The sequence below is a fragment of the Taeniopygia guttata genome, chromosome 20 (genome assembly GCF_048771995.1).
Source record: "Taeniopygia guttata chromosome 20, bTaeGut7.mat, whole genome shotgun sequence".
Taxonomy (NCBI): Eukaryota; Metazoa; Chordata; class Aves; order Passeriformes; family Estrildidae; genus Taeniopygia; species Taeniopygia guttata.
In genome coordinates this window covers 4,198,341-4,217,630 of record NC_133045.1, presented here as the reverse complement: position 1 = coordinate 4,217,630, position 19,290 = coordinate 4,198,341, and the positions used below count along the sequence as shown (strand labels likewise).

The window sequence follows — 19,290 nt, the reverse complement described above, 5'->3', positions numbered from 1 at the left end:
TATTTATGTCTCTATTTTTAGAAGCTAGGCCAGGTTGCTTAATTTCCCTGAAATGACTTTCCCTATCCTGTGCAGGGATAGGGAGGAAGCTGCTCTGTTTTCTAACTAGGTTTTAGTATCTGTTCAGTATTTAGGGTGAATAAATGCCACAACCTGCTGACCCTGTCGTGAGTTACAGCCAAAGAGCCAGAAAAAGAACTCTGAGTTCAATGAAACACAAGACAAAGGGCTAAAGGTCTTCTGAGCAGCCTCTGGGCCAGAAAAGCCTGATCAATAAACAGAAGCAAAATGGCAATAAAATCATCACCACCTGATTCTGGCCCTAGAGGATTGGGACAGTCACTTGAGTGCATCTCTGGTTTTGCAGAGACTCTCTGCTGCTCCTCATGTTCCTCTGAGCCGAACCTCCCTAGACAGAGCACGTTGAGACTGAGCCCTGGCTCCACCCAGGTGCCCTGGTTCTGGATCAGCATCCAGCTGGGTCTGCTCTGCTCTGTGACCCACATGGACACCAGACACCTGCTGTGGCCACCAGACACCTGCCGTGGCCACCAGACACCTGCCGTGGCCCTTCCTCAACCTCCATGGTCCTCCCTCACTTGCCATGGCTCTCCTTCACCTGCTGTGACCACCAAACACCTGCCATGGCCACCAAACACCTGCCATGGCCCTCCCTCACCCTCCATGGCTCTCCCTCACCTGCTGTGACCACCAAACACCTGCCATGGCCACCAAACACCTGCCATGGCCCTCCCTCACCCTCCATGGCTCTCCCTCACCTGCTGTGACCACCAAACACCTGCCATGGCCACCAAACACCTGCCATGGCCCTCCTTCACCCACCATGGCCTTCCCTCACCCACCATGGCCACCAAACTCCTGCCAGGGCCCTCCCTCACCTGCCATGGCCACCCCTCACCAGCCAGGGTGACCCAGCAATTGCTGATTAACACAGCCACGGCTGCTGCCTCTCCCCACCGGGCTGTTCCAGTGACAAACCAGTCCCCTGAGGAAGATTTGCTAGACTGAAATGCAATTTATCACCGAGTACCTGCAGTCCCCAGCAGTGACAAGTGTGTCCCAGAGTGCAGAGCATCAGTTATGTCAACTCTGGAGCCAACATGTTCTTCTTCTTCCCCTCTCCATTTTCAAATGTGCCATAATATTTACTGCTACAATATCTTTCCCCCATCAGCCCTTTAACTATCTCCTGTGGAGTATAATTAAAATGAAGTATTGTAACACACAATCAACACTTGCACAGTGTTGAGGGAGACTTGCAGATGGCATTAGGAAGAAAATAGCTCCTCAGCACTGATTAACTTGAAAGCTCAAAGAAGTTCCACTATTTTCCACATTCTATGTCAAGCTGAACATTTTGAAAATAGGAAAGTTGCACCGCTTCTTCTACACTTTAATTACAGTAGCACTTCACACTTGAACACCAGTGCTTAGAATTAGGCAATAATTAGGTGATTCCTCCTCTTTCATCTTCCACTTCAGCCTCAGCCACACTGAACTTAGTAACCATCTTCACACTTCAGTTTTAGGTGGCAATTTCAGTGTATAAATAAATAAATATTTACACAGTGTCTGTATGAATGTGACAGTGATTCTCTGAGGAATCAGGGGTTAGAAATGTAACTGAAATAAACTGTGATATCTGGGGCTTGGATCCTCTCCTCCAGATTTTAATGCAATGACAAAACAATGATCTTAAAACATTTAATGCCTCTTTGTGTGTTTAGAATCATAGAATCACAGAATGGTTTGGGTTGGAAGGGACCTCAAAGACCATCTCATTCCAACCCCCTGGGCTGGAAGGAACACCTTCCACTATCCCAGGTTGCTCCAATCCCAGTCCAACCTGGCCTTGGACACTTCCAGGGAAGAATTTCTTCCTAGCATCTAATTGAAACCTGCCCTCTTTCAGTTTAAAACCATTCTGTGAGGTGCTGCAGAGACAAAATGTCACCAACTTACATCATTTTAAAAGATAAATTAGATGGAATGAAATAAGGAAACCCTCCACAAAGCTACTTCTAAGTTAGTGAGCTGACTTCGTGATATGATTGCCATGCATTTTACTCAGAGGTGACTTCCCTCTCCCTAGAAACAACTCTTCAGATGTACATATTCAGGCAGTTTTCCCCTCAGTGAAGAAATTGTGTCTAATGGCTGAGTTATTGTTTGAAAATTGCTTGTTTGACTCACCATGCAACTTTTTAAAAACATTAATTAAAACCCAAAGGTCTTACCCAGACTTCACAAATTACAGGATAAAAAAAATCCTGTTCCACAGTGCCTCATCCTCCTAGGACAATTCCTAGAAGCTGAAGGCAGCAGGATTCACCACCCACTTCACACACCAGTCCAAAGCAAACAGGCGCTCGACAGCTGAAAGCTGGGACAGCACTTAAAGGAAACAGAGATCTGAGACTGTGCTTTGAGGGAGGAGAAGCCAAGCTCTTATTCCCATAGGACAGAGCACCAGCTCAGCTCTGAAATTCAAATACTTTTTCACCAGATAAGCGATAATAAAATTTAAAGAAAATAAAGGAAAGGGAAGTGAGAGATGATAATGTAAAAGTTGAACAGCACTCAACCCAGCACTGCTATATCCACAGTGATCTTGACAGCATTCCTAACATCCACTGCTGCTCCCCTCTAAATTGAACTGTGCACATTAAAAACCTCAAAAGCCACCAAACAACCAGGCTGCCAAGCAGCAGTGCTTGCTGGAAGTCCTGTCAAACCTCCCCTCGTGGATGTCTCCAGTGTGGTGCATCCTCAGCAGTGGAGGACACGTAAAGCTCTGCACATCACACAGACTGGCACAGATCCTGAGGCTCCCACGCTTCCCTTCCAGCAGACAACACAGAGCAGGGCTCCCTAGATAGTCTAGAGCGGTATTTTAGTGCAAGCAAAGCTAAAATTATAGCAAGCTGTATAATTTGGTGGGTACCTCTGAAAGGAGCCCAGAGGAATTGTTTGAGCTGGGTGTGATCAGAAGGATCACAGCTCTGCGCGGTTCCTGCAGCAGCAAAGGCAATCCTGGTGCTCTGTGGGGACCTCTGGAAGAGGCACCAGAGCCCTTCCACCTCCCCTGCAGCACAGCACAGAGGCTAAAAGCAGGCAGTGAGGGCAGCTTTTTTCTCAGCAGCTTTTTTCAGCTGAAGAAAGCACTTCCAGACAGGTTCTCAGCCAATCTCAAATCTGGCTCCACATTCCACTCTCTGTTGACTCCCCTGGAGCTGGGCATGAGGGAGAGCAAGGAACAGATCCCATAGTGTTGTTTAAGCAACCTGCCCCCACCTTCATCTCCTTGATGCCTGAAGGAGGCATAGAGGCACCACAGAGCTGAAATAAATTCCCATTTTCCTGTGCCAGGGTATCGCAGGGAAAGCTGCCAGCTTTGCCACTCCAGAAAGGTTTTCCATCCTGAGGAGGAGGGATGCAGCAAACAGGAGAGCACAAACAGCAGCCTGGAACTGCAGGTCACTGCCTGCAGTTTTGCATGGAGAATGAATTAGTGGTTTGTGCCTGACACCTACCCATGAGAGGAAAGGCAAGAGGAAGTTTAAAAACACAAAAAACCACCAGACCACATTTCATGAGAGTCCATGAATACAGAGTGAGGAGAGGGTTAGCTTCTGACTTGGGGTTTTTGAGTTCTTTGGACCAACAACACTGTTCATCTCATAAATATCACAAGAGCCAAGCAGGAAGGATTTTTAAGGATAAGACTGTCAACACAGTCTGGGAATCACTCAGCATTGCTGCCCAAAATGTGACCACGTCACTGCTGTTTCTGTGCTCTGAATACACAGGAAGGAAACCTGCAGTGGTGAAGGGGCCCAGAGCCTCTCCCAGTGTCCTCATGCTCTCAGGAGGGAGCAGATGGAGTGCTGCAGGCTACACTTTGCTACTGCAGCCCAACTCCTTCAAGGAAGACAAATTCGAAGGAAATGCTGAAGGTGATATACCATTAGTACCCTGGTCCTTAACCCTGGGGACTACCTGAGGTAGGATTTGTTTCATAAAGTCTTAAAGGCATTTGAGTTTAAAAGCATTTCTGCCTGTCAACACATTCAAGTACACGATCAGAGGCAATGCCACTCCGTGACTCCTGTGCAAATCTCTGCACATTCTGCAAGGGTTTGTCCTCCTGTGCTGAACACAAGGCATTTCTGCATGATGTCTCTGAGTCTGGGACTCAGGCAGCAATTTAATCCATCCTGCTTTTCTCACCTAACCTCTGGAGGATACCCTCTTTTAGAGTTATTTACCTCTGGTGGGGTCACACAAGCACATCTGTCTGGGTAGGAATGGTTGGGTTAAGGGAGGAACTGTTAGGATTTGCTGACAGCTGAAAACATCAGAGCAGTCCAGATGGAAAGGGTTGAAGGGATAGAAATGATTGTGCCTAGGGGGATGGTTAACAGGAGATGGGTGCTGCAGTGAGGGAAATACAGCCCTGAGGGAGGAAAAGCTGTTTTACAGGCACCAGAGGCTACAGAGCTGAGTGACAGAACTCCAGCACAGCTTAGGCTGGAAGGGACCTTAACACTCATCTCACTCCTGCCTTGGGTGGGGACACCTTCTACAAAGAAACTGAATTATTTGTGAGGTCCTTTTTCATACCATGAATGAGGGAAGTGTGCTGGAAAAAAAACCAAACCTCTCTACATGTTCTTCCAAATATTGCTGCTTTTGAAGCCTGAGTACTCTGGCAAAATTTAAAGATTCATCCCTTTCCCACCAACCTTGTCAAGTGATGACTTCACAGAAAAGAACTTTTGAGCACAAAATTTCATTTTTACACAAAAGCAACATCCAACATGGCTGTGTCACAGGCAGGTCTGAGAGCTTTTAGTTGTTTTTGGTGGACAAAGAGAACATTGAACAAAACATATATAGATTTCAATAATTATCTTGTCATTGAAAAATTGAGATCCAGGTGTATTCTACAACTCCTCCTGTTTCCCCCTAACTTCCTCCATTTCTAAGTGGAACAAATTCTAGGGGACAGTTGTGGAGGACAAGCCTCTAAACAGCTGCCATGAAAAATAGAACATTGTGCTCCCTGTAAAGATAAAAAGAAGGATTCTGTGCCAGGCACACTCCAGATTCTTCATGGCAGACATGACCCTGACAAACTGAACAAATATTAATAAATAAAAGCCTACCAGAGTTCCAGAAGTGTGTGGACAAAGCTCTCAGACACAAATTCACATTGGAATTTTTGGGTTTTTTGGTGGCTGCCCCATCCCTGGGAATGTTCAAGGCCAAGCTGGACAGGGTTTGGAGCAGCCTGGGACAGTGGAAGGTGTCCCTGCCCATGGCAGGGGGTGGAACAAGATGAGCTTTAAGGTCCCTTCCAACCCAAACCATCCTGTGATAAATAAGGCAAAAGGTGGATGTTTTAGAGCCTTGTGTTGCACGTTAGAGGTGGCCACAGGACCTGGTTGCTGCTGGAATAATCTGGTTTAAGAACTAACATATGAACGTGTTTCTTCTTTACTCAAAATCAAGGTAATGTGGTGCAAATATTTTAGTCCAAATTGATCTAACCAGAAAAAAACCCACAAAAACCAGCCCTTTTTCTCCAAAGAAACCCAACAGCACTAAAGCAGTTTAGAACAGAAAACACACACCCCAACAAACAGCACTGCTTGAAAAGAAATAGAAGAATATTTTATATTTTATACTATATATTAATATATATTTTTATCCTACTTTGCTATAGAATAAAAATATCCCACCTCTTCTCTTATTTATTTTTTTTAATGTTCTGACATCATACCTTTAATGATGTTACCTTTGCTTAGCACACCTGGAGCACAGACAATGCTCTGCCCTCCCTTCTCTCAGCAACCAGCACTTGTTTTTAAAACTTCTCAGTATTTCACTGCCAAGGGACACCCCTGGGACAGACAAAAGGCCAGAACTGTGCATTCAGCACACAGGTACATTCCTACAGCCTAAAGAGGACTTTAACAAGGTAATATCCCTTCCAGCACAGGCCACCACAGTCAGGTTTGGAGATGATTTCTTATTATAAGCAAAAGCATCTTTTATACTGGGACAGGCAGAGACAAACTTGAACATATAAACTATTACTCATACAAATTAATTAACCAAGTCTGAAATGCCAGGAGTGCTGACACCAACCTGTGAGCCTCAATCCCACGAGTGCCAGGGGAAAATTCTCTATAAATGCCTGATGGGGTGCAGCATAACACACCAACAGAATATGAAGCACCTGTTTGCACAGAGCCTGCTTCCAACTCTGTTACGCTGAGCTATTTGCTTCTGTTTGAAAATAAGTAAATATTTGCTCTGCTGTGCCAGCTGGATCAGGGGAAAGCTCTGAATTGCCTCTCCCAGACAGGAGAAGGCTGGCAGAAGGTGCCTGTCTGGAGTTCACATACACAACATTAATTGGAAGCAACAAGTATTGAAAACAGCTTCAGAAAAAAAATGGGAACAACAAAAGTAGATACAAAATTCATTTTCACTCTGCAGATTTTATGTCACATACTGCAAAATTCATCTTTTAACTCTGTGGTTCCTGGTTTTTTTAGAAGAGTAGGACAAAAACCACAATCAGAAAAGCTGAGTTTTCACAAAGGCAAGGGAAGTTTTAAACCTGAAACTTGTGCCTTGTCTGATTTTGAAGGAAAAGATGATGTACTTTCCTGAGATGTGATGGGAATCAGTGTTTACAAGAAACTTAACTCTTATCACCTGAAACCCCTTCCATCACCACAGAGCAAAGTATAGAATGAAAATTCAGCACTTCAGATGTGGATTTTAATCTATGGCACCTATCAGACAATAACTCAAAAGACATTTATGCAATGCAACTGCTTTGTCTGAGCTGCCATAAGACAGTTTTAATTCCATAGGAAATAAAAAACCATCACAGCTCCAGAGTTGCTTTCAGGCACAGTTTCTTTAACAAAATAGGATTCTTTCTGTCCAGGAAAAAGAATTGTATGGATCTTTATACAGAGGAATGTGTTATGAATGTAAACATCAACACTATACCAAAGGGACCTATAGAACAGCAAGTGGAAAGATTTATTCCTATAATAGGTTAAAAATGAATCCATCTGAAGGGGATAAAACTGACTGTGAAGAACTGTTTTTATACAAATACAGAAGTTCATACATAGCATTGCCTTGACACAGCATTCCTTGTCTTAAATTCAGCTTCCCACTCCTCTGCCTCAGTCCCTCTGTTAAAACAGCCAACTTCATGCCAACAGTTTATCTTATTTTTAAAAATGCTCTTAAATACAGTTAGCACTTCAAGGCTTTATCTTCCAAGTGGTGGAGTGGAGTTCCTTGATATTGTTGCAGATATATGATCTAATCTTCTAGCTCACCAAAGATTTTTGTTAAACTTCATTAATGGACAAATCAATTTCTGGTGGTTTGGATCTATTTGTGAGAACTACTTCCCTCCTGTGTTTTTCTGTTGTTTTTTTTTTTTCTTCTCTAGGGAATGTTCCCTAGAGAGCATCTAGGAAACATCTCCAAATGCCACAGGGAGGAAATTATGACGTTCAGGCTTTCAGATTATGTTATCTTGTGAGTTGTGGTCTTGCTTTCAACCCCCTTCTGATGGTCTCTGCACCAAGATTTAGTTTAATAATTTGAAGGATTATTGGCAGCTGAAATGAGGATTTGTGGATCTTGAGCAAAATACATTATAATAACAACTGTCAGGGTGATTTGGATGCTCAGGCCTCTAAGACTCCCCAGCAATATTGGAGTACTTTGATGCTGTCACAGCTATGGTTTGTACTTCAGTATTATTTCTGAAGTCCTAAAATATTCCACTGCTTCACATTAAAAAAAAAAAAAAACCAAAAAAAAAAAAAAAAACAACCAGCTAAAGAAAAACAAATTCAATAAATAAAAGTCCAAAGCTTTTAAGCTTTTAGTTTATGAAACTAAAAAAAAACCAAAAATAAGTTTAAAGGAGTTGAAAGCATTTCCTTTTCCTCACTACACTCAGTTGAATAACAAATAATTAAAAGGGTGGCCAAGTGTAAATCCTGCAATCCATTCCCAAGGCCATGGCAATCAGCTGGATCACAAATCCATGGCCTGGGCAGACTGGGGATCTTTGTTTTCCACCTGTAATGGGAGCTGTGAAGGGATCCCAGAACTCCCCAAAGGGAATGAGAGCTCTGCTCTGGTTTTGTCATGTTCAGGTACTGCCTTTAACAGGTAGCAGGAATGCTCTTAGACAGAATAGGTGGCTAAAAATTACTTTTAAAAGTCCATTTTCAAGCTCAAACAATATGAAAATGCAAGGTGGTGGTGCAGACAGACAGACACAGCATTGCCAAGTGGGTTTTGCACTCTCATACTCCATCTGCTGGTTCTGCAACATGATTTAAGACACCAAGCTGCCTTTTCCTTTTTTTCCCCAGCTGTGCAAAACCCCTGCTCATCTGCATGAATTGCCAAGTGTTAAACAAGAATTCATGTTCATCTCAACATTTCAGAGTCCACTGGGGAAAAATAAAAGGGTAAAATATTTATGACAAGATGTAAAACATCTAAACATATGAGGAAGAACTCCAATCCTAAATGTCTTGCAAATGCCTCAGGGTTAAAAGCCTTAGCATGGTGAAAATGTGCTCTCTTCAATTTTGCCTCTGCCTGGCTTTTGCACTCTATGTTAAAGCATCCATGAAAGCAAATTAATGTGCATTTTATTCTTTGAAACGTTTAAAATTGGCCACTTCCAGCGTATAAACTCTCAGCATCACTTATTATTTGAGTGCTTTTCAATGCAGACTTGTGTGTATTAAAAACACATTTGAAAATGAAAGTCATTTATGTTTCAGCTGCCTTTGGAAAAGCAACAAGAGAAACACAAGCAGGAAGCAACACTTGTCCCAGGACAAAGATGGGATCATGACTGTGCAAATCCTGAATGGATGCTTTGCAAGGATGGGGCTGTCATTGATTCCCGGGATGGGTTATGGCACAGAGGAGGCAAAGGCACCTCCCCCCGGTGCTCCTGAGCCCCATTTCAATGGGAACACATACACAGCATCCTCCTTCCCCAGCTCCCTCCCACTGACTGGGCTTTTCACGCTGGGATAAAGCCACAGCTGGAAGCGATCATCTCCTGCACCCTCAGAAAGCCAACAGAGGCAGTAATAACATGGTAATAAGGGATGAGATTTTATGAAAGATGCCTCTTAACTGAAGACTAAAAGACACCATGCAATTTAAATAAAATTGCTTTTAGCAGGGGACCGAGTGACAATTGAGGGAAAATGCTTGGCCTGTTTTTGCGAGTGGTGGGGCAGATTTTCAGTGGGTATAAAATGCTGACTTGGGCAAAGCAGTGCCAGGTTTGCATGAGCCAAAGAGTGACATTTTTAGGCCCACAGTGGAGAAACCCTTAAACTGAGAATGCTGAAATGAAGCTGCACAAGCAAGCGGGGAAGAAGTTATTAACACATCAAATATCTGCTTATGTTGCTTCCCTCCCTCTACGATTTTGTTAAGCGAGCTGAAAAGAGGAATCACACAATTATCCAAAAGCACACAAGAAAACTCAACCACCATTGTGTTGTGCACAAAGAACCCAGCTCCCTGGTTAACCCAGGCTGGCTGGGTAACAGCAGCTGAGGCAATTTTGGTTGGTGTCTCTGGGCACCACTTGTGTCCAGACTCCAGCCCTGAGTATCCAAAATAATTCATGGGCCTGTCCTGTCAGTGACCTCGTACAGAACCTTCACGTGTGCCCAGCATATTCACACAGAATCACTGAGGTTGGAAAAGACCTCCCAGTTCATCAGGTCCAACCTGTGATTTACCCCCACCCCAACACCCAGCCCAGCCCAGAGCACTGAGTGCCATGGTCAGGTTCTCCTTGGACACCTCCAGGGCTGGGGACTCCACCACTCCTTGGTCAATGTTTAACAACTTCCAATGTTTAACCATCCTTTCCACGGAAAAATTCCTCCTGATGTCCCACCTGCCCCTCCCCTGGCCCAGCCTGAGGCTGTTCCCTCTCCTGCTGTCCCTGTTCCCTGGAGCAGAACCCAGCCTGTGGCTGTCCCCTCCTGTCAGGAGCTGTGCAGAGCCACAAGGTCCCCCCTGATCCCCCTTTTCTCCAGCTGAGCCCCTTCCCAGCTCCCTCAGGATTCTCCAGCCCCTTCCCTGGACACTCTCAAGCACCTCAAGCTGCAGAAACACACCCTTGAAAAAATCACCCAGCAAAATACCCAGAAACACACCCAGCAAAAATCCAGCTGGTTTGTATTCCCTCCAGATTTGATTCAAACCCACTTTTCCCTGAGAAGAGCAGATGTTCAGCTGCCTCACATCTATAACACCACAAAGTCAAGCCGTGCTCGAGGATTTTTCTGAGTCCAACAAAACAGAATGGGGTTTCTTGATTTTGTTTTAGGCCTTTTTGTTTTGTTTTCTCCCCTCTCCTTCTCTATTTTTGCCTCTTCAGATTAAGAATAGCTGTTTGGGAGGAAGCCTGGACAGAACTCAGGAGACAAGAAACATCAAAAAGAACAGTGTCCTAAATTCAGCTGGTGTGAAAACAAGAGCTGGGAAGGTTCCCTTCTTTTGGGAGAAGTTGTGAAATCCCACCATTAGTGAGAACAGTTCTTGGCATAAGAGCCTTATGCCTTTCTGGAAGTTGTCATCTTCCTGACCAGCCTGCCCACTCCAAAAATAATACTAAATTCAAACCACATTCTGGAAAAATATTAAATTAAACAGCAACAGCACCAGGCAGAAAACAGTGTGATGTGGAAATGAATAACTAGACTTCTTCCTAATAAAAATAAAAATAAAACATTCCTGGATAACAAACTGTCTTTGCAGATAAAAAAAAGTAAATCCCTAGAATTTAAATCCATCATGAGCAAAATCCCTCTGGGAAAAAAAAAAAAATCCAGACCAAAGCACTATTGTGTCTGGATTTATATTCAGAACTGTATTTATGCAGACTAAGATAAGGGCAATCAATCCCCAGGCCCCAGGACAAAAAGCTGATCTTCTGCAAGGATCAGGATAAAGAAAATTCCACACCATATGTCCCATGGTTAAAGGCAGTCGGGAGCATGCTTTGGGAGACTCAGGAGGGTTTGGGGATTGGTCAGTGCTGGAAACAAATATCAGATTTATGGCACACTGATGTGCTCCAGCAGTAAATCCCAGACTTGCCTCTGCATGTTGCTGCTTTCCCACACATGAAATTTAGTGCCTGAACTCTGGATGGATCACAGCCTCATGCCAAACCAAGGGTCCTGTTGATAGTAAGGGTTTTAAAATCATGGGGATTTAGGGTTAAAAGGAAAATTAAGCTTAGTAGGCCCTGAAAAAAATAAATACCCTAGGTACATGTAGGCCTTGTACCTTGCTAGAACTGCACCTGTGTAGCTAGTACATGATAAATTATATAACTGTTAGATGTGATGATTGTTTATTAATTAAATATAATTACTGTTCAATCATAAGAATAATCATGAGAAACTGTGGTAAGGGGCCTAAGAAAGATCACAAGAAACTCATGCTTGAATAAAGTCAATGTATACAATAAAACAATATAAGTTTAATAATTAACATGTAAGTTATATAATGATGGAATATAAAATATGTTCAGCTCAAAAGCCATGTTGGAGTCAGATCTGGGTCTATACCCCTGATTCCCAGAGCTCTCAATAAAAGCACCTGCAGATAATCGTATCCCGTGATTCTGTGTGTCCCTGAACACCAACACTGTCAGCTCCAACAATCTGGCTTTTCAGGAGTCCTGCATTCCCTCAGCCTCTCCAAATGCACCAAAGCACTCTGCTCCCCTTTCCATCTCCTCCCAGATTCTTTCTGTCCCATATAGGTTGTCACTGTTGTTACATCTCGGACAACAGAGCTGCTCCTTCTTTCGAATTCTTTTCCAGTAAATAATTCACAGATCCATTCTCTCCTCTATTCTTTGAAAGGTGGCTTTCCAGGGCAACCAAATTGCTACAAACAACACAGCCACAACTTGATCCTGCTGGTTCCTCAAAGGGATGCTACTTGCCCGAGACACCTCTGTGGGTGAAACCAGGTGTAACTTGGAGAGAAACCAATTAGACATTTGTCATCACCTTTTCTTTTTTCCCCCACATTTTTCACTTATTAATCAAAGGGTAGATGATGTCTTTCCACTCCAACAAAAAAAAAAAAAAAAAAAAAAAGTGAGGAGGGGGAAGGAATAAAACAGAAATAAAGAAATATTTATCTATTTAATCAATTTTGCAGGGGAAAATCATCATCTTGCATGCAAAGGGATTTAATCCGTTAGGATGAAGCCTCTATCTTTCAGCAATGCTATCAGGCTGTTTCCAAGCACAAACTGGGGATCAAGGATCAAAATGAAGGAATATTGTATTCCTGTAACTCTAATCCCTCTGGCTGACATGCCAAAGGCTATTTGAGGTGGAATGAAATTAGAGTTTCAATCATCAAGGTAGGGAATGTCCCTGGAATGGCTTTGGGGATCCACAGACCCAAACTCAGACCTCAGGCTGTGCCATTCCCGAGGCTGCCAGAGCTCCAGGAGTGTTTGGACACCTCTCCCAGGGGTGCCCAGGGTGGGGTTGTTGGGGGGTCTGTGCAGGGCCAGGGGCTGGGTGATCCTGTGGGTCTCTTCCAGCTCAGGAATATTCTAGAATTCTATGATAAAGTTTTCCTTCACTTGCTAAAAAAGCCTCTATTTCCCTCACCCTCTCCTTTTATAGTTACAGAAGACTGGAGCCAAGAGTTAAAATTTCATTTTAATAGGGGAAATTAATGAGTCTTTCAGCACAAGGCTAAGAGTAGCTCCAAGTCTGTGAAACAGTGATTTCGATAATATGAAAAATCAGTTATACAGAACACTCTTTCAAAACTCTTGATATCCTTCTTGTGCAGTGCTTTGACTCACAGATCCAAGTTTTAATTGTTTTTCATTATAAGCTTGAGAAAAAAAATGAAGGCAGCAGTGTAGCAACCTTGAATCATATTTTTCCACATTGACATGTGGAAGTTTCCTATTTAATGGGAGATATCACCTTAAAATTAAACCAGAAAGAAATGCTTTTGAACTCATACTTGGTGCATGTGCTCATGGCTGTTCATACTTTTCATAACAGTGTGCAAATACCTTCTTTTTTCTAACACCTGTAATAGACCAAAAAAACCAAATGTTTTTATAGATTTGGAACTATTCTCTTAAACCAACAAAAAAGGGCAAAAGCTGCTTACTGCTGGTAAACTTCATTAGATTTCATGGCATCCAAGTCACCTGCTAAGAACCACCAGAGGAAAAAGTTTTCCAACTACTTGGCAGCACCATATCAAACTCAGACTGTTCAGATCATTTGGATTTGTATCAGCCACTCTATCTGGGCTATTTTCAAAGAGAGTATCAAATTCAGCCCCATCATTTAAGACTAACTTTTATTTCCCTAGGCCTACACCAAAAATTGAGTATTGATCTTGACAACTGCTCTTTTTGCAAGAGCTAAATCACCCTGTGGTGATTAAGGCAGCCTCCAGCAGCTTATCTGAAGGGAGAGGCTGCCTGTGAGCTGTGGGAATTTTTCACATGAGGACAAGTATCCTACGAACACAAGCCTGTTCCATGAGGAATCATTGCCATGTGTTTTCTGGGGGGCAGATGTTGGGGTTTCTCAGCACTTTTTTTCTCCCCTCCCAATCCTTACCACACAATTCTGTCAGATTGAAGTTTCCTTCTTCCAAGCCACAAGGTTATAAAACTATCCCCATTTACAAGTCATTTTTATAAAACTATCCCCATTTACAAGTCATTTTACAACCTGTTGTCATCATCCAACAACAATTCCAACAACAACATCCAAGTCTCTGCCAAAAGGCAGAGAATTATAAACTCACCAAGGCTGGAAAAGCCCTCTAAGATCAGAATCTACCATTAACCCTAAGTCACCTGTTATCATCCAAAAAGGCAGAGAATTATACACTGAGGCTGGGAAAGCCCCCTTAGATCAGAGTCCAACCATTAACCCAACACCACCAGGTGTGACATTCCCATTCTCTGGACAGAGAGACACAATTCTGTCTCTCAGGAGAAGCACATAAAAAAGAAGAGAAAACAATCTTTATCTCTGCTCCTTTGCTTTCCCCCTGTGGAATGTGGTGTGGAGATTGTTCACCTGCAGTGATGGCTGGGTTGGATTCTGGTGAAGTTGTTTGGGGTCAGTGACCAATGGATCCAGCTGTGGCTCGGGCTCTCAGCACAGAGTCACGAGTTTGTTAGTTAGGTAAGTAAGAAGTAAGTATGTAGAATAGGATAGTGTCTCTTTAAATAGTATATTAATGTAATATAGCATAGTTTTAATAAAGCAGATCCTTCAGCCTTCTGATGTGGAGCAGACATCATCATTTCTTCCCCACATATGGGGTTCGCCGCATTTTTCTGATACACCATGTTCACATCCACACATCTTTTCAACATTCCCAGGGATGGAGGACTGCCCTGAGCAGCCTGTTCCAATGCCTGACAACCCTCCCAGTAAGGAATTTTTTCCCAATATCCAATTGAAACCTCCCCTAACACAACCTGAGACTATTTCCTTTCCTACTGCCACTTGTTCCCTGGGAGCAGAGCCTGGTCCCCACCTGGCCACAATCTCTTTTCAGGGAGTTTTAGAGAGAGAGAGGATCCCCCTGGGGCTCCTTTGCTTTAATCTCAACAGCTAATAAAGATCAGACAATGTTCTAATGAAGCTAAAGGGAAGCAAATGTTCAAAGCAGCCTTTCCAGACAGTGTTTTAATCAGGAGTAAGTATTGATCATAAAGAAAGTATTTACTCTGTCCCTTTATTAATATTCATTTAAATATTACTCTTTGGCCTTGTTTTTCATGTGAGTTTGCCCCACTAGAAGCAAATAGTTTCCAGATGAGATTCCCTGCAGGATAATGACCTCAAAGGCAAATTTTTCCCTTTATTCCATCCACCAGAGCTAAAAAACAACTTTCCCCCTATTCTTCCTTTCTGTGGAAACTGAAGAAAGGGGAAGAAAAAAAAAAAAAAAAAAAAAAAAGCAGAGGAATAGTCAATAAGCACAGAGAAGAAAATAAGCCTCAAGCTTCACAAAGCACACACTTGTGAACAAAGGCCATGGAACAAGGCTTTTAAAAGCTGTGTTTATCTATAGAGGATGGCTAAAAAGGCCCCAAACTTAGAGAACCAGGGCTGAATGCAAGGCATTATTGGGAATTGTGTTCAAACACTTTATTCTAATCCTGTTATCTCCTCAACCTATTATTTTGGAGATAAACACTAATGTTTTATATCAATCTTTCCTTTAACCAACCTTCAACCCCATGCCTGGTCTTAACCTTAACCAATCTTTCTCTTTTCCCCATTCCCTGCTGACAACTCTTCCCTCTGACACTTTACTGGGTTATGCCTCAGGGTCATTTCATCTTTTCCTATCCCAAGTCACAACCTGTAACAGTCCATGAAAAAAGCAAACTCAAATCCAAACTACAAAAATCTGTAAAAAACAAACGAAAAATCATTTGTGCAGGGTTTGCCATATTTTCTGGTGGTTGGCTTTCCCTTGGAGGAGGTAAGCTAGGATGTAATTTTCAGTATTATTTCTATGGATCAAATATTAATTAAGTCTTGTAGTGCTGTCCTGTAGAACACCAAAAGCATCATCAGTGGGGTTACATGTCTGGGCACATTCTGCTAACATAAATTTAGATATTATCCAGTTTAATAAAGCTTCTTTATGCTCATTTAGAGGAGGATCTTTCATAATTAACTTAGAGGTTTTATCTGATTTAAAAAAAAAAAAAAGCCTTTCAACTCCATATAGACAACTTCCATTCAGTGTGATCAAAATCTGAAACTTATTAATGATTTTGTAAGAGTTGATATGACATCTGAGCTCATGCTGGACCTTCCTGGCCATGCTTTTGCTGTGATGCAAAGTTGACAGTCAAGAAACAAAACAGACAAAGGCAACTTTATAAATGAACTTCTGTTGTTTGAAGTGGAAGAGAAGCATGGTCCTTCCCAAATCATCCTCATTTTCATCTCTAAATAAGAATCTTGTTGCAACTTCAAAAAAAAGCAGTCTCTATGTGAAAAGAGCCTGAGTAGAGAATTCAGTTCAAGGGATATTGACTTCCCTCTCTTAGAAGGTTGCAGCCACTTTCTGTTTACTGTCACACTAACTTCTAGCAATTTAAATAAGGAAATGTCTCTCCAGTACAGGTGATGGTCTCTACTCTCACTTGTGCAATCAATTTTGTTACCTTAATTTGTGGCCCTAATAAACCAAACAGTGCAGTAGAACTGGGCTGCTCCAATCACCTGCTCATTGCATACAAATATGTGAGAGTTTGGTACTTCCCTCTTGCTCAGAAAAAGTAAAGACAAATAATAAAACAGCCAAAAAATTCACATTAAAAAAAAAGCAGCATCACTCATCCCTTGATTTTAAAACCCCTCAATTTTCCCTGATGTCATTCATTAGGTACTCTTAGGAAAATCAAGGCAGCAGAGCTGTTTTCTCAGTTCAGCACATTTTTGAAAATCTTCACCATGAAAGTTTTGTGTAATTACCCTCAAAATGGTGTTTTGAAGGAGTTCCACGACGTATGGAAATTGGAATAATGAGTTGCATTTTCTTGTCTATCATTTCAGTTGGCATTTGGTGAAATTGTACATCTTTAGCTATTAAGTCTCTCCCTTCCTCCTGGTCCATGCTTAGATCAAGATTATTACAATTTCTCCTACCCAGTGCCCTAAACAAAACAGAAATGCCATCACCATCAATCTCAACAAGGCCTGTATGACAGCTAACATTAACAGAATGACCTTCTCCAGTTAGATTTTCATTAGTAAAATAGGATGGAAAACAGAAAGTGCCTCAGCTTTGCCAATTTGAACGAATTATCCACGTCATCCTTCTCCGAGTCAGTCAATACCTGAACTGGGCAGGAAACTCAACAATCTGGTTCACAATATTAAGCACAAAGTCAACTTTTTTTATCTTAACTCCTGAATTAAGCCAAACCCAGCCTTTTTTACAGGTAAGGCAGAGAGGCTTGCAAGTTTGGCCGCTGCAGAGAGTGTGACTGCAAAGTGACAACACGTCAACTCCAGAGCAAATCTGAGCACGCCACATTTCCACCTGCAAATGCACAGTCCCAGGCCAGGCCTGCAGTGACTTCTGGTGAGGTCAGAGTATTTTACCACACTAGGAAAGGAGAAAAAAGCCAGAAGGTGAGAAACAGAACATGTGCCAACTTCCTAAACAGGCCAGGATATCATCCATGTCACCTCAAGCTTTCCACACAGCTGCTGCAAAGCCTTTGACATCTGTGTTCTACCAAAGGACAGGTGCTGAACCAAGCCAACACCTTCATGTCAAGGCCTCGTGCTCAGATTTATTTCTAACCAAATCTTTTCAAAGGGGCACTCAATGTTCACTAGTTTACAACCTTCATAGTAAAGGATGTGCCACCCAAAACACAATCAGCCTGCCAGGCTTCCTCTCTTGGTAGAGAAAGAGGATGCTGCTGGAAATATTCCTGCCACCAACACTGCACTGCTTAATTCCATCCCATCCAGATTTTGGGTGTTCTGGATGCCTTCTTCCCAGTTCAGATTTGCTGTTTGATCAGAAAGAATAACAGGAAACAGAATGTTCTTATAAGGTTTTCACTTCTTAAATCCTCGTGTTCTAAACCACTAATTTGTGGGGAGGGAAGGAGGATTTGCAGCAAAAGGAGAGAATGCCTTTTAATCCCTGTTCTTTCTTCACACCATGGTAAGGACCTTGCAAAAATTACAAAAATGCAAGAAAATGAAGTTGTGTGGTGGAAAAAAAATCTGTGAGGCAGAAAAGTGCTTTGCCCATCCCCTTGCCAGGCACAGGGCTTGATTTCCCTTAATGGCTAATGATTAATGTATGACAACAGGATGAATAGCCAATATATCTGAAACATGAGCAACATCATCCGTCAGTTCTTCACAGGAAATCCAATATGGCTTAGGAAGAAAGACAGACTACTTCTGCCCCTGGATCAGAGCTGATCCATTCCAATATGAACAAGAAAAGGACAGTGCTCCAAGTGTTTGAATACAGTCCTTTGTCAGAAATTAGGAGGGAAATAGAATACAAGAATGTATTTTAAAAGTTTACTATTAAAATTAAATAAATAAAATCAATTTTTAAAAATTAGTAAACTAAATAAATTACAATAATTTAAAAAATATTATTTTTACATTTTTCTCCCTCACCACAGTGCATTCAAACTGATATCAGTGTCAATTTGTTAATATCCACTGCAGATCCACTATCCAAGAACAGCATAAATTTTGTTCTGCACTTAGAGGTAAAAAATGTAATCACAGCCTGGTCTTAAGAACAATTTTCTTATTGCAGCACTGGTTGGAAAGAAAAAGTTCTTTGCCTATTCCAACAGAAAGCAGCCTCACACTGTGGCAATACAAACCACAGCATCAAACCAACAATTCTCAAATACCTGGCTGTGGAATAAAACAAAATATTCCAGGATGCATCCAAATTCCCAATACCAGCTAAGAGCCCTGCCGAAGCACCTGCAGCAGGGATGTGTGGCACAGCATCTCTCAGGAAGTGGAAACAGCAGAGCTCTCACCTGCACACTTGGTCCTGGTGGTGAGGGGGGGTCCGGGGGGCCCCGTGCCCCCTTCCCCGGGGCGCGTCAGCAGCACCCGGATCTCGTACTCCACGTCGGGGTCCAGGTGCCACAGCTTGTAGTTGGGAGAGTCCACGATGTGGGTCTCTGCCCAGTTGCCTGTGGTGGTCCTGTACTCCACCTCCTTGAGGATGATGGGCCCGTCCCCGATGATGGAGTTGGCGTTGGGTTTGATCCACAGGTACGTGGCGCCCACGGCCAGCAGCTCCGGCGGTGCGATCGGGGTGGGAGGCTCTGGGGACAGAAACACATCACAAGGAGTCAAAAAACATTGTTCAAATTTCCATCAGGTCTCTGTGCAGTCCCAAACCCTTTTGTAACAAAGTGTCCTGGCTTGTAAGATAAGCATGTATTCTATTTGCCATCTGTTGGAGGTTGGGCAGTTTTCTTATCCCTTCCAAGAACAATGTCTCCCTCCAGGGAGAGATCTTCTGTTAATGGGCCACGGAATGACTGGTAAAGTTACATCATCCCATGGTGAGATGCTCCACCCAGAGGGAGGAGCCAAGCAGCCCTACCTGCAT

The 19,290-nt window shown here is 42.8% G+C and overlaps 1 protein-coding gene across 15 annotated transcripts in view; it reads right to left on the bottom strand.

Moving 5' to 3' along the window:
• PTPRT (protein tyrosine phosphatase receptor type T) overlaps positions 1–19,290 on the bottom strand; it is a 530,400-nt gene that overhangs the window by 212,042 nt on the left and 299,068 nt on the right. For all 15 annotated transcript variants that reach the window (XM_072917006.1, XM_030288709.4, XM_030288699.4 and 12 more), the window contains exon 7: positions 18,707–19,000. In XM_072917006.1, the coding sequence (XP_072773107.1) occupies positions 18,707–19,000 (294 nt within the window). The remainder of the gene's footprint in view (positions 1–18,706; positions 19,001–19,290) is intronic.